This window comes from Struthio camelus, chromosome Z (assembly GCF_040807025.1).
Source record: "Struthio camelus isolate bStrCam1 chromosome Z, bStrCam1.hap1, whole genome shotgun sequence".
NCBI lineage: Eukaryota > Metazoa > Chordata > Aves > Struthioniformes > Struthionidae > Struthio > Struthio camelus.
Genome location: NC_090982.1, coordinates 52,586,407 through 52,603,455, shown reverse-complemented (window position 1 = coordinate 52,603,455; position 17,049 = coordinate 52,586,407). Strand labels below are relative to the sequence as shown.

The window sequence follows — 17,049 nt, the reverse complement described above, 5'->3', positions numbered from 1 at the left end:
CTGCCCGCCGGCCCGGGGCGCGGCGAGCCCCGCACGGCGCTGCGGGAGGAGGCGGCGGCGGCGCGGCCGCGAGGGGAGGGGCGGGCCGGGCCGGGCCGGAGGGAGGGAGGGAGGCGGGAGGCCGGAGCAGAGGCCCCGGCAGAAAATGGTCGGCGGGGGCTCGCTGCCGCGGCGAAGCGGCTGAGCAGGGGCGCGGGGCGGCGGGCGGGAGCCGGGCGCCGCGGGCCGAGCCTGCCCCTTCCCCCGCCGGCCGAGGGGCGGTCTCGGGCCGGCGGGCAGCCACGGCGGCGTGAGGCGCCGCAGCGGCCGGGGGAGCCGGAGGAGCCGGAGGAGCGCCCGCCCCGGAGCATGCGGCGGCGCGAGGAGGAGGAGTGAAGAGCAGCGGCGGCTCCTCCGCGCGTCTTCTCCTTCCCTCTCGCCCGGGTTTCGCTCTCGCGGGCTGCGGGAGGGCTCCGGCAGGAAAATGGAGCCGTTCCCCAGCGGTGAGTGCGGCGGCGGCGGCGCCGGGCGCTCCCGGCCGCGGCTCGCCCCGCGGAGGGGGGAGCGGAGGAGCGGAGCCTCCCCGGGCGGCGGCGGCGCAGGCAGCCTGAGGCCGGGGTGGGGGAGGCCGGCGGCGGGACCCGGACGGGGCTCTTGGCGAGCCGCTCATTGCTGGAGGAACGGGGGAGGCCTCTTCCCACCCTCCCCCCGATAGCTGTTAAACCAAAAAATTACCCTAAATTTGGTTTTGTTTGGGATATCTGCCGCATCAGGCACGCGTGTTTTTAGTTAGGAAGGGGAGAGCAGGCTCCCTCGCCGCTTCAGTGCTGTTGCGCTTTTTATTGCCCAGCCTTAATCTCAGGGAGGCGGATAAGGGACGTTAGGAGTTCCAAAGCAAGCAGCACTCTTACTCTTTGCTGCTCTGCGAAAGAGAGTCTTATTTGCCTCAAGAGTGTGGAAACCATCATGACTTTCTGACAGGGAGGGAGGAATCAGATCCTCTGTTTATGTACGTGTACTGGCTGAGGCGTTCTGAACAGCACCTCATCCCAGCAAGAGAATTGAGAAATACAGAAAATAAAGGAAGATTTAGGATGCTTACTTTCTCCCATGTAAGTAAGAAAGCTTCCAGAATTGCCCATGCATTGCCAGAAGTGCTTAAAATAATTTGGTTGTAGCTTTGGGATAAGCATGCAGGTGCATTTTTGGAAGCTCTCTGATACAGAAGTGTATGTGCGCCCTGTATATGTGACTAAAAATGAAGCCGTGTCTGAGGGTGAAGTCCCTGCTGCCTCTGCAGTGATAATACCTTCTACCAGTCTAGGACAGAAGAGGAAATGAAGTTCTCAGATCAAATTGAAACCAAAGGATGTTTGGTTAGGCAGAGGACAATAGCCAAATATGGAATTTGGACAAGACACTGGGTAAAACATCTTCCTTCCTGTTGAAAATGCAGCACTTCTATTATGGGGAGGATTGGGTGTTTTAAATTACAGGCACACTTAATAACCATAGCTGAAGCACCAGCTTGAGTTTACTGCATTGTATTTGAATTTCTCAGTGATTTGTCATCCAGAGTACAAAACTCTGCCAAATTCGGAAAAAACCCATATAGCAAAAACTAAATTTTCTGTTTCTCTTGAGAAATTTTGCAGTCATTGCCTTGTGCTTCCCTGTTCTCAAATATACTAAAAATTCCCTGTGCCGTATAGACTACGTAGTTCACGATGCGAAGGATAGCAGCCTGAACTCTGGATGGATTTTGCTGGTTTAACTAACAAGATGGGCTTTTTATTATTTTTTTATTTTATTAAATGGCCCTTTTAGGGCAGGGGTAGTTTCTCGTGTTATAACTGCAGCTTGAACAAGCAGGTGATGTTTTATATTCTTGTTACATCCTAGCCTTATTGGAAGATCTTTCTGCTGCAGCTTATTACCATTGCGGAGTTGTAGTCTACGTTTTTGTACATGATGATAAAGGGACTTTGTCTTTAACTGTAGTAACGATTTTGGGAGAGAAGACTTTTTTTTTTTTTAAAAAGTTAATCACTAAGTCTGTTTCCTTTAAGTTGAGGGAGATAGCCATCATGTATCACTCTAAAAGTATGTTTGACATAATACTGTTACTGTGTTGTGCAAGTCAGCACAAAATGGATTTCTGCTCTTGGTCTGTGAAACTGGAAGAAGCGGTGCGGTGGGCCTGGGAATTCAGTTTAAAAGTAATCTGTGCTGCTTCTGAGAAGCCATGTTCGTGCATAGAGCCATTCCCTGAAGCCACTGGTACAGTGGTGATGGTGAGGCTGTTTGGAGGAAAACTCGGAGTTGAAGTTGGTCTGTAGATTTCTTGCAGAAAGCTGGCCCTGCTGAAAGGGAGACTAAAGAGAATTTGCCAACACGAGCAGAGATGTTGATGATGTTGATCGTTATATTGATGATCTTGATGTGCGCTAGTGCACAATAGCGACTGTTCAAGTCTGAAGTGAAGAGGAGTCTTACAGCATTGGCTTCTTGAACAGCGTATTTGTTTCTAGGGCTGAGGAGCTGGAAGCTTTTGCAAGCATCACGTTTTTGAATAAACTATGCTTAACGGTTCCTAAAAGGTTTCTCTATTACATGGTAGTTGAGTTCTGTTTGTGAATCTGTATAACTTTACCGTGCAGCATGCTGTATAAATTTAGAGGAAAAGATGATGGTCGTAGAGGACTTAGAATAGTATGCTTATAGCTCTCTGAGCTCTGTGGGGCTTTTACCCTTCAAAAGAGAGTACTAATTGGATCCTGGGGCTTTCAGAAAGCGTTTTAGTTGGATGACAAGAAGACAATTTCTTCCTTTACTTTCCAGATGTAGGGCTGCATGCAAATCGATGTTTATATGGGTATTTATCTTAAAATAGTTTTTTGAGGCAGCAAATGTGCGCTGAAGTGGGAAGGGAAGGTCACTTTTTTTTTTTAATCAAGTCGTATTTTTTAAATGAAAAACAAAAACATGGTCTTAATTCATCTCAAAAGTCAGCCTTCCCCCCTCCTCAACCCCTCAGCATAAATATTTAAGATTTCTGTTTTCCCTTTCCCTAAGACCTGGAATAATTGAGTTAATACATTTAGAAATAGTTCCTGAGAAAATGTTTATTTTTGGTGAAAATCCTCTGTGTTACGTGACCTTTTAATTTGAGTCCTTTTCAGAAGCATATGTAATCAAAGTGTAATTGAAAGTACATGAAAGACTTATTTATTGTTGCAAGTGCACTTTTTTTTCTAAGCTGTATGACCTCAAATTCCTCTGTTATTTGGGGACTGCAAATTAAAGGACAGAATTTATTAATCCTGACCAATAATTTGTTACCCAAACTGTTCTACTTCAGGAAAAAAAAAAAAAGGACTAAAGGGGGTATGTCATGTAATTTGAGGCATCTCTCTTTTTGATGGTGTTTGGAAATACTTCCAAAGGCTTTTGTTTTTACTTTCAGATTACATGCGTTTCAGACGGGTAATTTCACCACTTCCTGTTGAATATATTAAGCATTAAACTCTGTTTAGTTTCCTGTTTGAGATGAGAGGGGGGAAAAAAGTAGAAAGTGAGCTGTTGCAGTGTTTCTCACTTAAGATAGGTGACTTGCACAAGCAAGTATATATAGAAAGGATAGGTTGTTGTGATGATCAGCTGAAATGCTAAGAATGATCCGTTTATTCACTTTTTGGAATCATTTTTTATCTTTTTTTTTTTTTAAACCCAGCAAATGGAAACTTTAGAATGAAATCTAAATAATAAATAAACTGATGAGCAAAATGAAAAGGATCTCCTGGGAAGACATATTGTTTTTATAGAAGATAGACAATCTAGGTGGTGAAATAACCTGAAAAAATGTCACTTGCATAATTATTTCATTTCAGCTAATTCCTGTCACTTCACAAACATTTTTTTTTCCTGTGCACTAGTAGTGTTAGGTATGTAAATGGGTTGCAGGGGTATATTCTGTGTGCATAATCAAAGTCTACTAGGGAGAGACACTTACCCTTACTGTCAGTATTGTGCGCTGTTCTGTTGTGAAGCAGAAGGTTGCTGTTTGTTTTGAACTGTGTTACTCAGTCCAAAAAGACAAAGTAATCTATTGGTAGGCTGATAGAACAGACCTCCTAGATTTTTATTCTCAGTGTCGTTTTTCCAGTTTCTAAGTATCCCAGCGTTTCTTCTGTAGTCAAGTAAATACTACTGATGGGAAAAATTTGATTGCATCCGTTTGTTTTTGAATATATTTGGTATGTTAAACAATATTTTATCAGAAAGCCATGTTGTAGCATCTGTAGTTTGTGTTCCTGGATCAGCTAAGCTATGCAGAGCTCTTTCTTCTTTCTCCCCTGTCCCCCGAATTTCTCCATGTGTTGGATATTTACTTGTTTTTATTGCCTTTCTGTGAATTCTGTCTGGCAACGGATGCTCAGAAATGGACGTGGTAGTTGAGCGGTAGTCTGTGTAGCTTTTGGGGGGGGCATCATCTCTCTCCGTCTCCATCTCTCGCTCCATCTCTGTATACGCACAAAGACTTCCTTGCTTTTTTCTGCTGGCATTTTACGTTACAAGCTTGGATCTGGATGTATAGTATTAGAAACATAGCTGGAGCAGAGTACTTCAGCACCTGTTATAAAGAGAAAAGCCATTTGATGATCAGAAGAATGAAGGAAGAAGATGGATAAGTGAAGAGGGAGCGAACTTAATCTGTTTGACGTTTTATTTTGGTAAGAACAACGTTGTGAGTTGACAAGAGATTGAAAATCACTTGCCCTGCTAAAACAGTTTGTGGAATTGAGGGCATAAGCATTGGCTATGGCTTTTTTTGCTTGTTTCTGAGATTTTTGTTTTTTCCATTGAGGGGATGGTATTCCACATGCAGAATGAGTGAAGTCACTGAATATCTCCAAGCTGTCTCATGAGTCAAAAGTGTTGAAAGCTTATATTGACCTCAGTATTTGTCATCTATAAAGATATTTCAGATCTCCCCATGTCATGTTTGGCAAGGTGGTGCATATTCCAGCAACCATGACTGACCTCTGTGAGGCTGCATTTACTTGTGCTAGATAAAGACTGTAATGACAGCCATAAAGAATGTTAGAAAGGACTGAAAACTAGGATAAAACCACTGGTGTTTGTTTAGCTAATCAGATAGACTTTATTTTTCGTACTTAATGAGCGCTGCCATAATAGTTAACGACAAAGAAGCCGAATTTAGCTTTATTTAACGCCTAACTCTGGTTTCACTAGTTGATTAATTCAGCTTTAGGTTCCCAGAATTGAATTCAAATCTTCCCCTTCCTCCTCCTCCTCCAGTGGTTTCAAGTGAAAGAAGCTCAGCCTCAAGTGAATTTCCAGCTCTGCTAGAGAAATTTTTTTTATTAAATATGGAAGCAAAAAGCCTCCAGAAGAGCGAAACCAGTCAAATTTCTTCATGAGTGAGGGCAATATTGTTTCTTTAGCCATCAGAGAAATTCTTTAGCGTGGCAGCTACTGCGTAGATGTCTGTCCAGCAGTATTTTAAAATAAAAACTAAGTTTTAAAATACATCCGCATAATGCAACATGTAACACGCTTGTATGAGCGGGGCTTTACGCATCTGTGAGTGTTTTAAAGAGTATATATGTGCATGCTAGTAGCTGTGTGTTGAATTTTTTTTTTTGCCTTTAAGTATGTTGAGCTTAAATTGTAAGAATCGCAAAAAGATTATATACCCTGTAGCCAGGAAGAAAGGGAGAGAACAGATGGAGGCTCTCGAAAGAAACTGAGAGGAGGGGGAGGAACAGCTCCAGAAAACTCAGGCAGTTGGTCAATGAGAGGGGAATGTGGGGGTAATAGGATGTGTTGGGTGCTGCTCTGTTTGCCTCCCTCAGGTACAGCTGTTGTTTATTTCATCCTGAGTGTTATCTTGCTAAAGAGGTTCAAATAAGATCTCAGTGCCCAGTTCTTCTGTTGCATTACTCAAGGTATGTAGTAATGTGCTGCAGCAATGGTCATCTTTACGACAGCCAGTGAAGGCTGAGAGGAGAATCCTGCTGCCACTGAAAATTGATCCAGTGTTTTTTTTTCGTCGTCGTTCATACAGAAATAATTTTTTGTTGTTGTGGCTTGTTTTTATTTGTTTGTTTTTCTGAAACTTGCACTGTTTGGGAGAATGTTTTGCTCTACTTCAGTAAGAGTAGTTGAGTGTGAAGAGCTGTCCTTGAGCTGTAATCACTGTTTGACAGTGAAGGCATTGATTCTGAAAACATTTGGGTTACATAGTAACAGTACTTCCCTCGCAGCCCTTTGACACTTCTGGGGAACCACTTGTGCTTGAAATTAAGAATGGACCCAACTTACTGAGAGCTTTGGGGTCTAACATTGCTCTTCATTTAAGCCTTTTTTTTTTTTTTTTGCGTAGAATCTGGCACTTGAAAACAGTTGCTTCTGCACTAATAATGAGGAAAAAAATTGTTTTTAATACATCAGTGGAATCATTTGTGACTGTGTTTCATGCATGTAAACCAATCTTTTCAGAAATGGCTAGACTTGTATATATGGGAGTCCAAAAAGCTCCAGATTGCTTTCGAAGTCTCATTACCTCCTGCTGTCAACCCTGGCAGGTGAGAGAAAGACATATAGAGCAGTCTTTCAAAAGATGGAACTGTGAATATAGACTGTATTAGCTGTCAGTTTTGTTAGTTATCCAAATTTGTGCTTATAACTGACAATAATGCCTTGGTGTCCCTTAGCACAAGTGAGTACTCTTAAGCGTGAATATGCATCTGTAAAATACTGTTCTCCAAACAACTGGAAAATAGTTAAGGAAGAAGTCCTCACAAAACATGCACTTCAGCTATTTAAAAATATAAACGAGAAGAAAGTGAGAACTATTAATAGTATTTAAAACATGCAAGCCTGAAAAAAAGCTATGAACATATAAAAAACAAAAACCCAAGGAAACAGATTAAACTTTCCCTCATATCTATCTAATGTGGTTATAAAGGAGCACGGTTAATGGCCTTTAAGTGTGAGGGCTCCATGCTTGAAAGAAAAAAAGAAAATTCAGACTGCCCACTTATCTTACGGGGGATGAAAGTTAAATGAAACACTTCTTTCCCTGAATTGAAAAACCCTGTGATGCTACTGTGATGGTGGTCTGCATTGCAGTGGAAGGAGCACGGTTTTTGTCCTGCATTACGTATGCCGATTGGGCTAGCGAGCTCTATCACAGCGATTGACTTGTTGGCAACTCTTTTGATTAATTTGGCAAAAGTTCAGGGTAGTGCTGTGCTGAGGGACGGTGCCTGGGATAGAAGAAGAGGCTACAATAGATGTTAAAATATGGGAGGGACAGTATCCTTTGTACTTAAGTTCTTTGGGATTTTTTTCCCCCCTTCCTCTGTGTACATAAAGCAGTAACAGCCATGGATGTGGACTATCTAAAAGAAAAGTATGCAGATTCTAAATCTTGTCTTTGTCCAACTTAGGTACTTTTCAGAGGAAGAGTAGGCAAAGTCGTGCTACCTTTTCACCTTCAAACATAATGATTGTGCGATTAAGATCGATGAAGACAGAAGAACTCGTGTGGATCAGGATAGAAGTGCTTTATTAGCAAGGGAAGTATCATTAGCAGAGCTATGAGCTGCAGAAATTCTTCTCTTCTAAATAAAAATTGGATTGGTGGTTTAAAAACAAATATAATGCTTTGTCTAGAGAGGAACTGAGACGAGTTCAGAGGGTTGTCTTTTTTTTTCTCCTGTTGTATCTTTTACTCTCGTTTGCTTACTCTCCCCTCCCCCTTTTCTTGGTAGCAGTATGTGTGTACTGAAATGGGTATAAATCGAATAACAGCGATGCAGCCAAGGATATGTATGTTGCTGGGCAAAGCAATGCAGAGTGCTCACAGGATCAAAATAGCTGCTTGTGTGCGCAGCTTGTTGATGGGAGCTCCCTGGAGGCTGGCTCTGGAGTGACCTGGCTGGTATTTCTGTGGAAACCTGTCACAAACCCTGGAGGGCATGTTCGTCTGCTGTGTAGATAGATGGGTCTGGCACTCTGCAATCTGCAGCTTTCCCACCTGCTTTCTCCGCGGCGCCACTGAGCGGAAGAGATGATCCAGGGGCCCCAGGGCGCTTCCTGAAAAGTCGCTGATGTTTGGGCTGTGTCCCCCCCCCCCCCCCCCCCCCCCCCCAAAGGGTGGCTGATACAAGGAAGCTGACTTCAAGCTGACGTGATGCATCGTGGCTGTGTAAGTCTTTCAGTACCTCCATTTCTTGGAGGTACCGTGCAGGTGCACTGCCGCTACTTTCTCTATCAAAGTGCGTTCTCTCATCATAAAATGAGACTGACAGGTATTTGGGGAGCTATACTGTTGTTCTGTCAAGACAGTGTACTGTGCCTCCTAGATAATAATCTTCAGACGTTGTCGCTTCCGCAAGCTGAAAAACCAGTTATGAAGCGGTGAACACGCACCGCTTGCTTGTAACCTGTAGGTGTTTTTATGCGGTACATATTAAGAGTAGTAATCTGGAGGGCACATCAGGTTGTCCTTTAGAAACTATTTAAAGATGAAAAGATATAATGAATAGAATTTATTGTGCAAAAAAAGGGTAAGCAAGCACTAGGTTGAATGCAGTCTCATAAGCCTCTGATCTGTTTGATGACTTAAAAGTCCTCTAAAAATTTTCCCCAGAAAGACTGACTTTGGAAGCGAAATCTGTTGCAACTTGAACTGTGACAAATCATGGGCCTGGTGTTCATCAGCCATGGTTATACAGCGACAATCAAGAAGATGGTCAACAATCCCGAGTGTGGGACTTTCAGTAGCTCAAGAAATTTGAGATGCAACTTCTTGCGAGTCTCTCAAACTCGGTGCCTTTTCATAAGACCCCTAATAACCATAAGGCATCTTAAACAAGAATTTTTATATCATTTTAATTGTAAAATATACCATTAACCATATTGGAAGTGGGAAAACAAAAAACCCCATCTTCTAAAATTAACATTCAGTACTCTCTTTCTCACTGTTTGCTTATGTTTTGTTGCCCCAGTGATTGAGGATGGAATACGGGCTTAAGGTCGTTGGGACTTTTGGGAGGTTTTGTCTCTCAGCAGTGTCTAAAGAGTGAAGGATCATTTAAAACAACGTCCTCTTTCCCTCCCTTCGCACCCCCTTTCCTGTGGAAAACTAACTCCCGCTTGTGTGAAAACCTGAAAATATTTTACGAGGTGTGAAGTTACGTGATAAACCTACATTGGGTATAAAAAATCCAGGCTGAGCTTGTAGTGGGTAGCCTTATTCTTCACTCATCTCTATGACCTCCAGGGAAATATTTATGGAATAAGTACCGTAATGTTTTTTGCATTTGAATAGTTGAAGTGTTCGATAACTGATAAGCCACTCTCTTTTCCCTTTCCATGACATTTTCTTTTTGCTGATGATGTAAAAACAGTAGTTTAAAATGTCATACCAATATAACCTGGCTACATACGGGAAACGGTACTGGTAGATGTGGAAATGTAATTGATCCATGTGGTTCTGCAGCCTGAAGTCCTGCCAAAGAAAGTGCAGTGCATTTGCGCTTTCATTAAAAATCAGGAAGAGACTTTGAGGAAAACCTTTGAGAAGCGCCCAAGAATAATAAACAGCCATTTGAACAAATCATATTGCACTCTTATCTGCTGTTTCTTCTGGCAACTTAAGATAAGAGAGGGTCTGAAAATACGTAATCTTGTATTGTTCTAATTTCCAAGATATGGTCCTGTGGCAAAATTTTGCTCTAAGGAATGTGCAGGAGCTTGCTGTTGAAATATTTGATCATTCATAGGTGGAATAAACAAAACCCAGCAAAAGCAGCCCTTGCAGTACAGGGAGAAGTAGAGGAAGTAGAGTAGAGACCTGGTATGGCTTGGAAGTTATGTTCCTTTGCTTATTTTGGTTTGGAAAGCAGCATTTGTCCTTCTTTACAGGAAAAACAGTGCATATTCAAGTTGGGATAGTATAAAAATTATTAACAACTTTTTTTTTTCCTGAACAAGCACTTACGTATTTGGAGCCCTTCCTCCCCACGCCTCCTTCCCTTCTTGCCTAATTCAAGAAGCTGTGATAATGCGTTTCACTAGACAGATTCTTGCAAAACTCTTCCAGTTTGGTTATTCTTGTAGCTTTATTTGACATCAGTCCCATGCAAAGTGGCATTTATCAATACGGTACTGTCAGTACTTTGAATCTTGGACAGACTTCTTTTAAGCTGGTGCACGCCTTTTGATAAAAGCTTACAGTTAAAAGGTGCTGGAGTATAGAAGGACAGTGTGTATGTTTTTGCATGTCAGTAATGACACTGCAAAAAGCAACAAAGGTTGTCTGGGGTTTTTACCACTGCCCCAAAGCAGAAATATCCTTACGTGTATGGATGAAGGAGTGAATTCTTAGCCATAGCAGAAAAACTCCCACTGTACTTCAGTGAGGTTATAATTTTATTTGAGGCTCCGAGGGCTTGTTCTCTCTGAGTGAATGGGTACCGTTTTCTGTCTCTGATGCTTATGGACTCCGAAGAGAACTGGCAGATGCTATTTTAGGCTCCTTATCAATGAGAGGCACAAGTAACTTTGTTAATCTCTTTCTCTTTTAAATGATTACTTTGATCCTATTAAAGCATGTATGCATTGTATTTAGGTATGTGTTTTATTTATAAAAATATACGCACGTACTCTTGTATATACGTACTCTGTACTCATGGGAAGTAGGGAATTTGTGTTAGCTTCCTTTTTGCTTCTGTTCTGTCTCTAAAAAGCCAGCAAGGCACATGGAGATGATACGCAAACTTTTGTGGCATTATGTCATGTTTCCTAACACCGCTCAGATATGTTTTCTTCCATTGGGTTATTCTTCCCTGCCTTCTGAATTCATTAATCTAAGGAAGCAAGCAGTGACATCTGTTCTGTCACAGCCTAACTTTTTTTTTTTTTTTCCCCCCCCCAGGAATGTCTTTCTCACGAGAAGGATCTAAAAATAAAATTTAGCAAATTTAAAATACATGCAAGTGTGGAAGCTTTTAGTTCTAAATGGAATTATTTGTGGTTTCCCTCTTATACCTCTCCTGGGCTGTTGCGCCTACGCGCTGGCTATATGAGTGAATAAAGATCCTGCCTAAACTTTATTCTGAAGGGTGAAACTTACTTCAAAACAGAGCCTTTGGATGTAAACAAAGACTGACTATTGTACAGAGATAGCTATACGTCTTAGCAGTGTACTTGGTACTCCCTTCTCATGTCAGGCTCTGAAGCCATGGCTTCTGTGTAGCTGCATACTACCATATGTAAAAGCTTCTCAAGGGAGGAAAATATGTTCTGGGTATTGATTCAGTACCCCCTTTGTGGGCCTTGCCAGCTCTGCATATTTAAGAGAAAATCAAATTAGAAGCATAACACTGTGTGCATGGGAGGTCTATATTAGATTGTCCTTGTTGGTTACCAGTTGCATTTGAGCTAAGCATGGCTAAAAGAAAGAACTGGTAATGCTATTTATGAAGGTTAATGGCATGAAGGTTATGAAGGGTAGTGGCATGTGAAATTTGAGATTGGATTTCAGAAGTCATGGAACTCAGATTTGATCTTATAGGAATAGTAAGGTGGTCACTTGTATATGTCTGTTTGATGGTGTGGTCCTCCTTTTGTTTTTTCAAGAATTAGGACACTATTGATATTTATATTACACCTTGGCTTTAATTCAGAGCGTTACATGTGTATAACACTGCAGTGCGTGCATTCCCTCATCCCTTACTGTTACTTCACTCATGTATGATGTTATACTGTACCACGTTGGGTTACAGTGAGAAAACAGTTGCCAAGCATACATCAAAAATGCGGTGCTAGCTTTTCTGTGCGAACTGACTCGCTCTGCTGCATGTTTGGTTTGTTTGATGCAGTTGAAATTTTGTATCTTAGTACTGTACTAATGAGCCCTTTTGCAGAACACTATGATCATGTTTCCCCCTTGCCATTTTTAGTGATGGGTAGATTTTGCATTAGGTCAGAAGGTACGTGATGCCTGTAAGGCAGAAAAAAGTGTATGCGTGTGCCTCAGTTTTCTCCTTTTTCCTGGTTACTTCCTAAAAATCTTTCAGTATTACAAGCTGTGGTGTTTGTTACTGTAGATGGTTTGTTCCATTTTATTTATTTATTTATTCATTTTTGGTGATAAAAGGATCACAGAACAAATCTGAACTTCTGACATACTGTTGCAGAGTATTGCCATTAGGCCCCTAGGAAACGTGACAGGGGATATATATTAGGTACAGACCTGTGGGAATTAGCTGCACGTTTCATTTAGCCTTTGAAAAATGTCTTGGCATAACTGCTGCATAGACATGGTCGTTCTTCCCAGCGCCAGAGAGACCCATACTGAACTGGTTTTTAGGAGACTTCGTTAGATCTGCTCAGACCAGGAGGGTCGTTTGCAGACAGTCTGCCCTTCTGGTATCAGGTTCTTGTAGGTCCTATATACTATTATCATTTTTTCGGGAGGTACTTACGTATCTGCTTTGTTATTTGAATGTTAACATTATACCATAACTGAACTAATCATTTCTGCCATTATATGAGCTGCTGTTGAAGTTCATGGCTGCAGGCGTTAATCCCTGTGCAGGCATCTAAAATACTTGTGAGAGTGTATGGAAGGTTGTGTAGGCTAGTGTTGTTAGTAAAATCCCTAAATTTTTTGAAACTTTTCAAGCTCACTCTCTAGTGGCCAGTTCTGAAAGATCCCTGTGTCTCTTGCTTGTCTCCATAGGAATTGAAAACCACGTGCAGCCTGAAGATTCAGAACAGGGCACTTAATGTTTCCATAAATGCTTCCTCCCAGAGCAAATATTTACAGCCGTGCTTTGGTCCTATTTATAATGGAAAAGTTGGCATGCGCTGTTAGTGAGCCTATGCTATCTCGAGCACAGCTCTAATTTTGATCACATGTTCCTGTCTGAGGAAAACAACGTAATTCTTAGAAGGTTCTGGCAGTTCATGATTTTCCTCCTGCAAGTGGAAGGGGGGGGGCACCCCATGCACCCAAGCGAAGCCGTGATAGAAGAGCCACAAGGCTGGGAAACCTGGCAGTCTTTCGGGAGCCCTTTGTAAAGGAAAGGTTGATTTGTTGGATCCTGTTGGCCTAAAGAGAGGTGTTTCAGCATAGCTCGGGTGATGCTACAGCCACTGAACCTTTAGTTGTACCTTTGGAAATGTACTGGGGGCTTCAGCCACTTAGTTGAACGTGAGTGCCTTTGGGACGTCTCAGTGCATCTTTTTGCATGTACAGCTAACAGTGCCTGGGACTGCGATTTGTTGGCAGATGAGATTTTCTAAGGTGCCCTGCAACTTCTGGAGCGCTAGGTTCCCATATTTTGCAAGGTTTTTCTTATATGTATTCTGCTCTGCTTGATTTTTATTACTAAGACTTTCATTCCCTCTGACATGCCTGTGTCCCAGCTCCTAGGTGGTAGATGAGATGGGGGCAAAATGGTTTTGACTGGGGACCTCTGATTTACCTGGAATTCTGTCAGCCGGTTGTTCTCTTATTTCTGAGCTGAGGGTTATAAATGTGTTTTATTACTGTGGCTGGGTGGTGATTTTTAAGTTGCATGAATTGCATTGTGTGCTCTCTTTCTCGATTTCTCTGTGTGGTGTTGAATTGTATTTTCTTACTCGGAAAGAATTTGAAATGATGGCGCATATGAGAAGACTTAATAGAAAAGAAAGAGAACTCTAGTCAAAATGTTAGCGTGACTATCTAATGCTTCCTGACACAGGCAACAGTTAAACAACATTGTTAGGAAAAACAAGACTAGTTTTTCCTCTCTCTTTTTTTTTTTTTTAAAAACAGCTAACGTTAATGTGGGTGCATTTTTTTTATAATATATATGTGTATGTATGTGTGTACATGGATGTGTGTACATATATAAAAAAAAATAAACTAGAGACAGCTGAAAGCATAACAGTGCAGGAAGTCTTTTGCAGTGTATTAGGAAGAACTAAATCAATATGATAGAAATAATGATCATAAACCAGGAAGTAGATGGTTTAGAGCAAGCCAAAAACATTTTACTAGCTCAAAGAGCTGGCTAAAGCCACATTTGGCGCATTACTACTGAAGTTGGAGTTAATGATTTTTCTTTGCTAGATCTGTGTTACAAGCTTATATGGTTATTTCCTAACTTTCATTTGTGATAAATAATTTGGAGTAGCTTTCCCTTGCTAGCAATGAACGTATCAGTTCTTTTCAAAACTGAAACAGCCTCAGAAATGGCAAATATGATACCTGTATTACGATTGCATAATATTATATATACACTATTTAATTCACGTTTAAAAGTGCTGTGAGACTTGAAATAAGGCCATCTGCTAGGAAACACAACTGGTTCATGTTTTGCCGTTAGAAGAAACACATTAGTGTAGTGTAATATCGAGATGATGATAGAGGGTGACCTTAATTACTGCTCCAGCAACATACAACTTGGCAGCAACGTGTCTGAAAATATGCAGTTTTTTTCACACTTGCACTATTTGTAAATAACGAAGAGTGTAGTATCTCTTAAAGAGCAACAGATTTCATAAATTAACAGTTTTTAGTTTCTTTAGTTTTTAGGATTTTTTTTCCCTAAATGAATTAATGACGTGTGCACATGGAGATTTGAACTTAGATGACAATTATAACTTTTCAAATTCAAGCCATGAGGTCCATGCGGTGCGTTACTGTACGGAGGTTTTCTGTGGGCTTCAGGGGCAGGAATCCCTTAGGATGAGTAATTAGCTTTTAAGCTCTGACTAAATAGAACTTTTTTTGTTTGGGATTTTTTTTTTCCTGCCTTCCCTCTGGGTGGGAGGGAAAAAACAAGAACAGAAGTATTACTGCTTGCCTGACCCACAGAAAAGCACGAGGTTTTGGCTAGGTGTTTGGGTGGATTCCACAATATATTAAGTGTTGGGTGGTGTGTGTGGTTTATTTGGTGTTGGTTGGTTGGTTTGTTTTGCCTGTGATCCTCAAGAGTCTGTGCCAATGCCCTTCTGCCCTTTTTGAAAGTGACTTCCTGTGTCCCAGAGAGCTGTCTCTATTCACTGTGCGTGAAAACAGTAACAGGGATTATTTGCTTGCTGACTGCGCTATGAATCAGTTGTCCGTGGGGAAAACTTAAGGAATCCTACATAATTCTTATTGGGTGGTGTTTTAGAAAGAAAAGAACTTGAAAGTATTTAAGCATCTTTTTTCATTTTAATTTTTTGTATTAGTTCTTCCAGAGCTTTGAGGCATTTATTTCCCCTAGGTTGCCCTTTGTGGTCTTTACGTATTTTCTTTCGGTACTGTTCTGAAATAGCATTCTCTTCTTGGTAATACCTTTTTCCTTGTTTAACAGCTACTGAAATATTTAGATTCATGTACTGAACTTGGGAATACAGCCTTCTAAAGGAGTGCCTCAGGCACTTCAGTGTTGATTGGTCACAAAATAAGGTAGCAACAGGGAAGAATCTCCTCAATAAGAGGAATGTGAAGAAGTTGCAGTTTTGTTTTTTATGTAAACACAGGGTGAGTGATCCTGTGAACGCTACTGAATTTTTCCCACAAGGACTAGGTAGATCTGATTAATCAGGACTACTGTTAGTAACAGTCATGCTTTTTCAGAAAGTTTTGGCATAGGGCAAAAAAACTAAATGTGTGTTTCGGAAACTAATAATAAATTGCTTTAATAACGGTATTTGCTGGCAGCTCCAGCTAATCTGGAGCTCACTTGTAATCAGACACTCTTAAGAGAGTAAGAGAGTATAGTATAGTAAGGGACAGTAGTTGTCCCAAAGCTTTGCAGCCCAAGTTCAAAAGACAGGGTCTGAGGAAAAGAAGAGGAATAGAGGAACGAAATTCTCTTCTGAAACAGCAGAGCTAGAAAATGAAACCGGAGTCCTTGGATTGCTCTTCTGTTCATTGGGCCATGCTGCCTTCTGTTAGCTGATGAGATGTGCAAATGGTTTACATTATAGGGCAAAGTATTGCTTCTTGCAATAAGGAGGTGAGAGGAAAAAAAAATAGGAGTTTCTAACTAAACTTAGTAACTCTTTGAGGAAAAGCTTCTGAAACAGATTTCTGACTTACCTGATTATGCAGTTAGTTCATAGTGTTAACTATGATTTCCGCCCTTATTTTAGATTTAAGTTTAGAAAAATACCAATTTATTTGCTGTGGAAATGCTAACATGCAGACTTAAAAGCTATTAGTTCAGATGCGTAGTTGAAGATTTATCAGTTAAGCCACCACCCGTTAGCAAGCCAGAGCCATTTTGTTCCTTTAAACTGTTGAAAAGATATTGGATAATAAGCTGCACATATCTATATTCGACCTTCTTAACTCTGATCTATTAAATTAACGCTGATTTGCAGTGATAGTACTTTAAACCAGTGGTATGAGAAACTAATGATTTTAATCAGCTGAAGAAAGCAATCTCCACTGAGGAAGCAGTTGCACTTGATGAAATATTTCTCCCCATTTGGGTTTATGTAGTATTTTCCAGTGTACTATTTAGGTTCTCAGTTTTCTTTGGAGTGTTTCTGTGTACCAGTTTCAGCAACTGCAAAAAGGCATCTGTGTTTTGGAGCCCTCCTTTGCGCTGCCCCTTCTCCCTTCTTTCCCCTCAGCCAAGGCAGAATCAACAGCTGCAACAATTGTTTGTTGAAGTTTCTGAAAGCTTGCTGGATATCGCTAAGCGATACTCGATAGCTTGTTTTCCTCCTTGCATTCAGAGAAACTGTACAATGTAAGTTCCTCTGTTTTGTATCTGCAAGTGTGGTGGTTTTTTTTTTGGTTTTTTTTTGTTTAAATAGGTTCTGTAGCAGGTATGGTTCTTTTTTCACAAGACTTCTAGTACTAGCCATAGCCCAGACTTTACTACCTTTTAAAGACAGTGCAAGTGTAGTTGAAAAACTTTGTACATCTGTCTTGGGTATAATAGGCTCTTTTTAATTGTGGGCTGCTTCCAGAACCTGTTTTTAGGATGTGATGAGAAACTATTGTTTCATTAAGCAAAATAAGAATTGTAAGCTTTA

General features: G+C 41.2%; 1 protein-coding gene across 1 annotated transcript in view; it reads left to right on the top strand.

The window, feature by feature from the left end:
* Positions 1 to 292: 292 nt before the first annotated feature.
* Positions 293 to 17,049, top strand: part of LOC138064695 (leucyl-cystinyl aminopeptidase-like) — a 60,571-nt gene continuing 43,814 nt past the window's right edge. Inside the window, exon 1 of the mRNA XM_068928458.1 lies at positions 293 to 482. Within this exon, the coding sequence (XP_068784559.1) occupies positions 464 to 482 (19 nt within the window). The 5' untranslated portion in view covers positions 293 to 463. The remainder of the gene's footprint in view (positions 483 to 17,049) is intronic.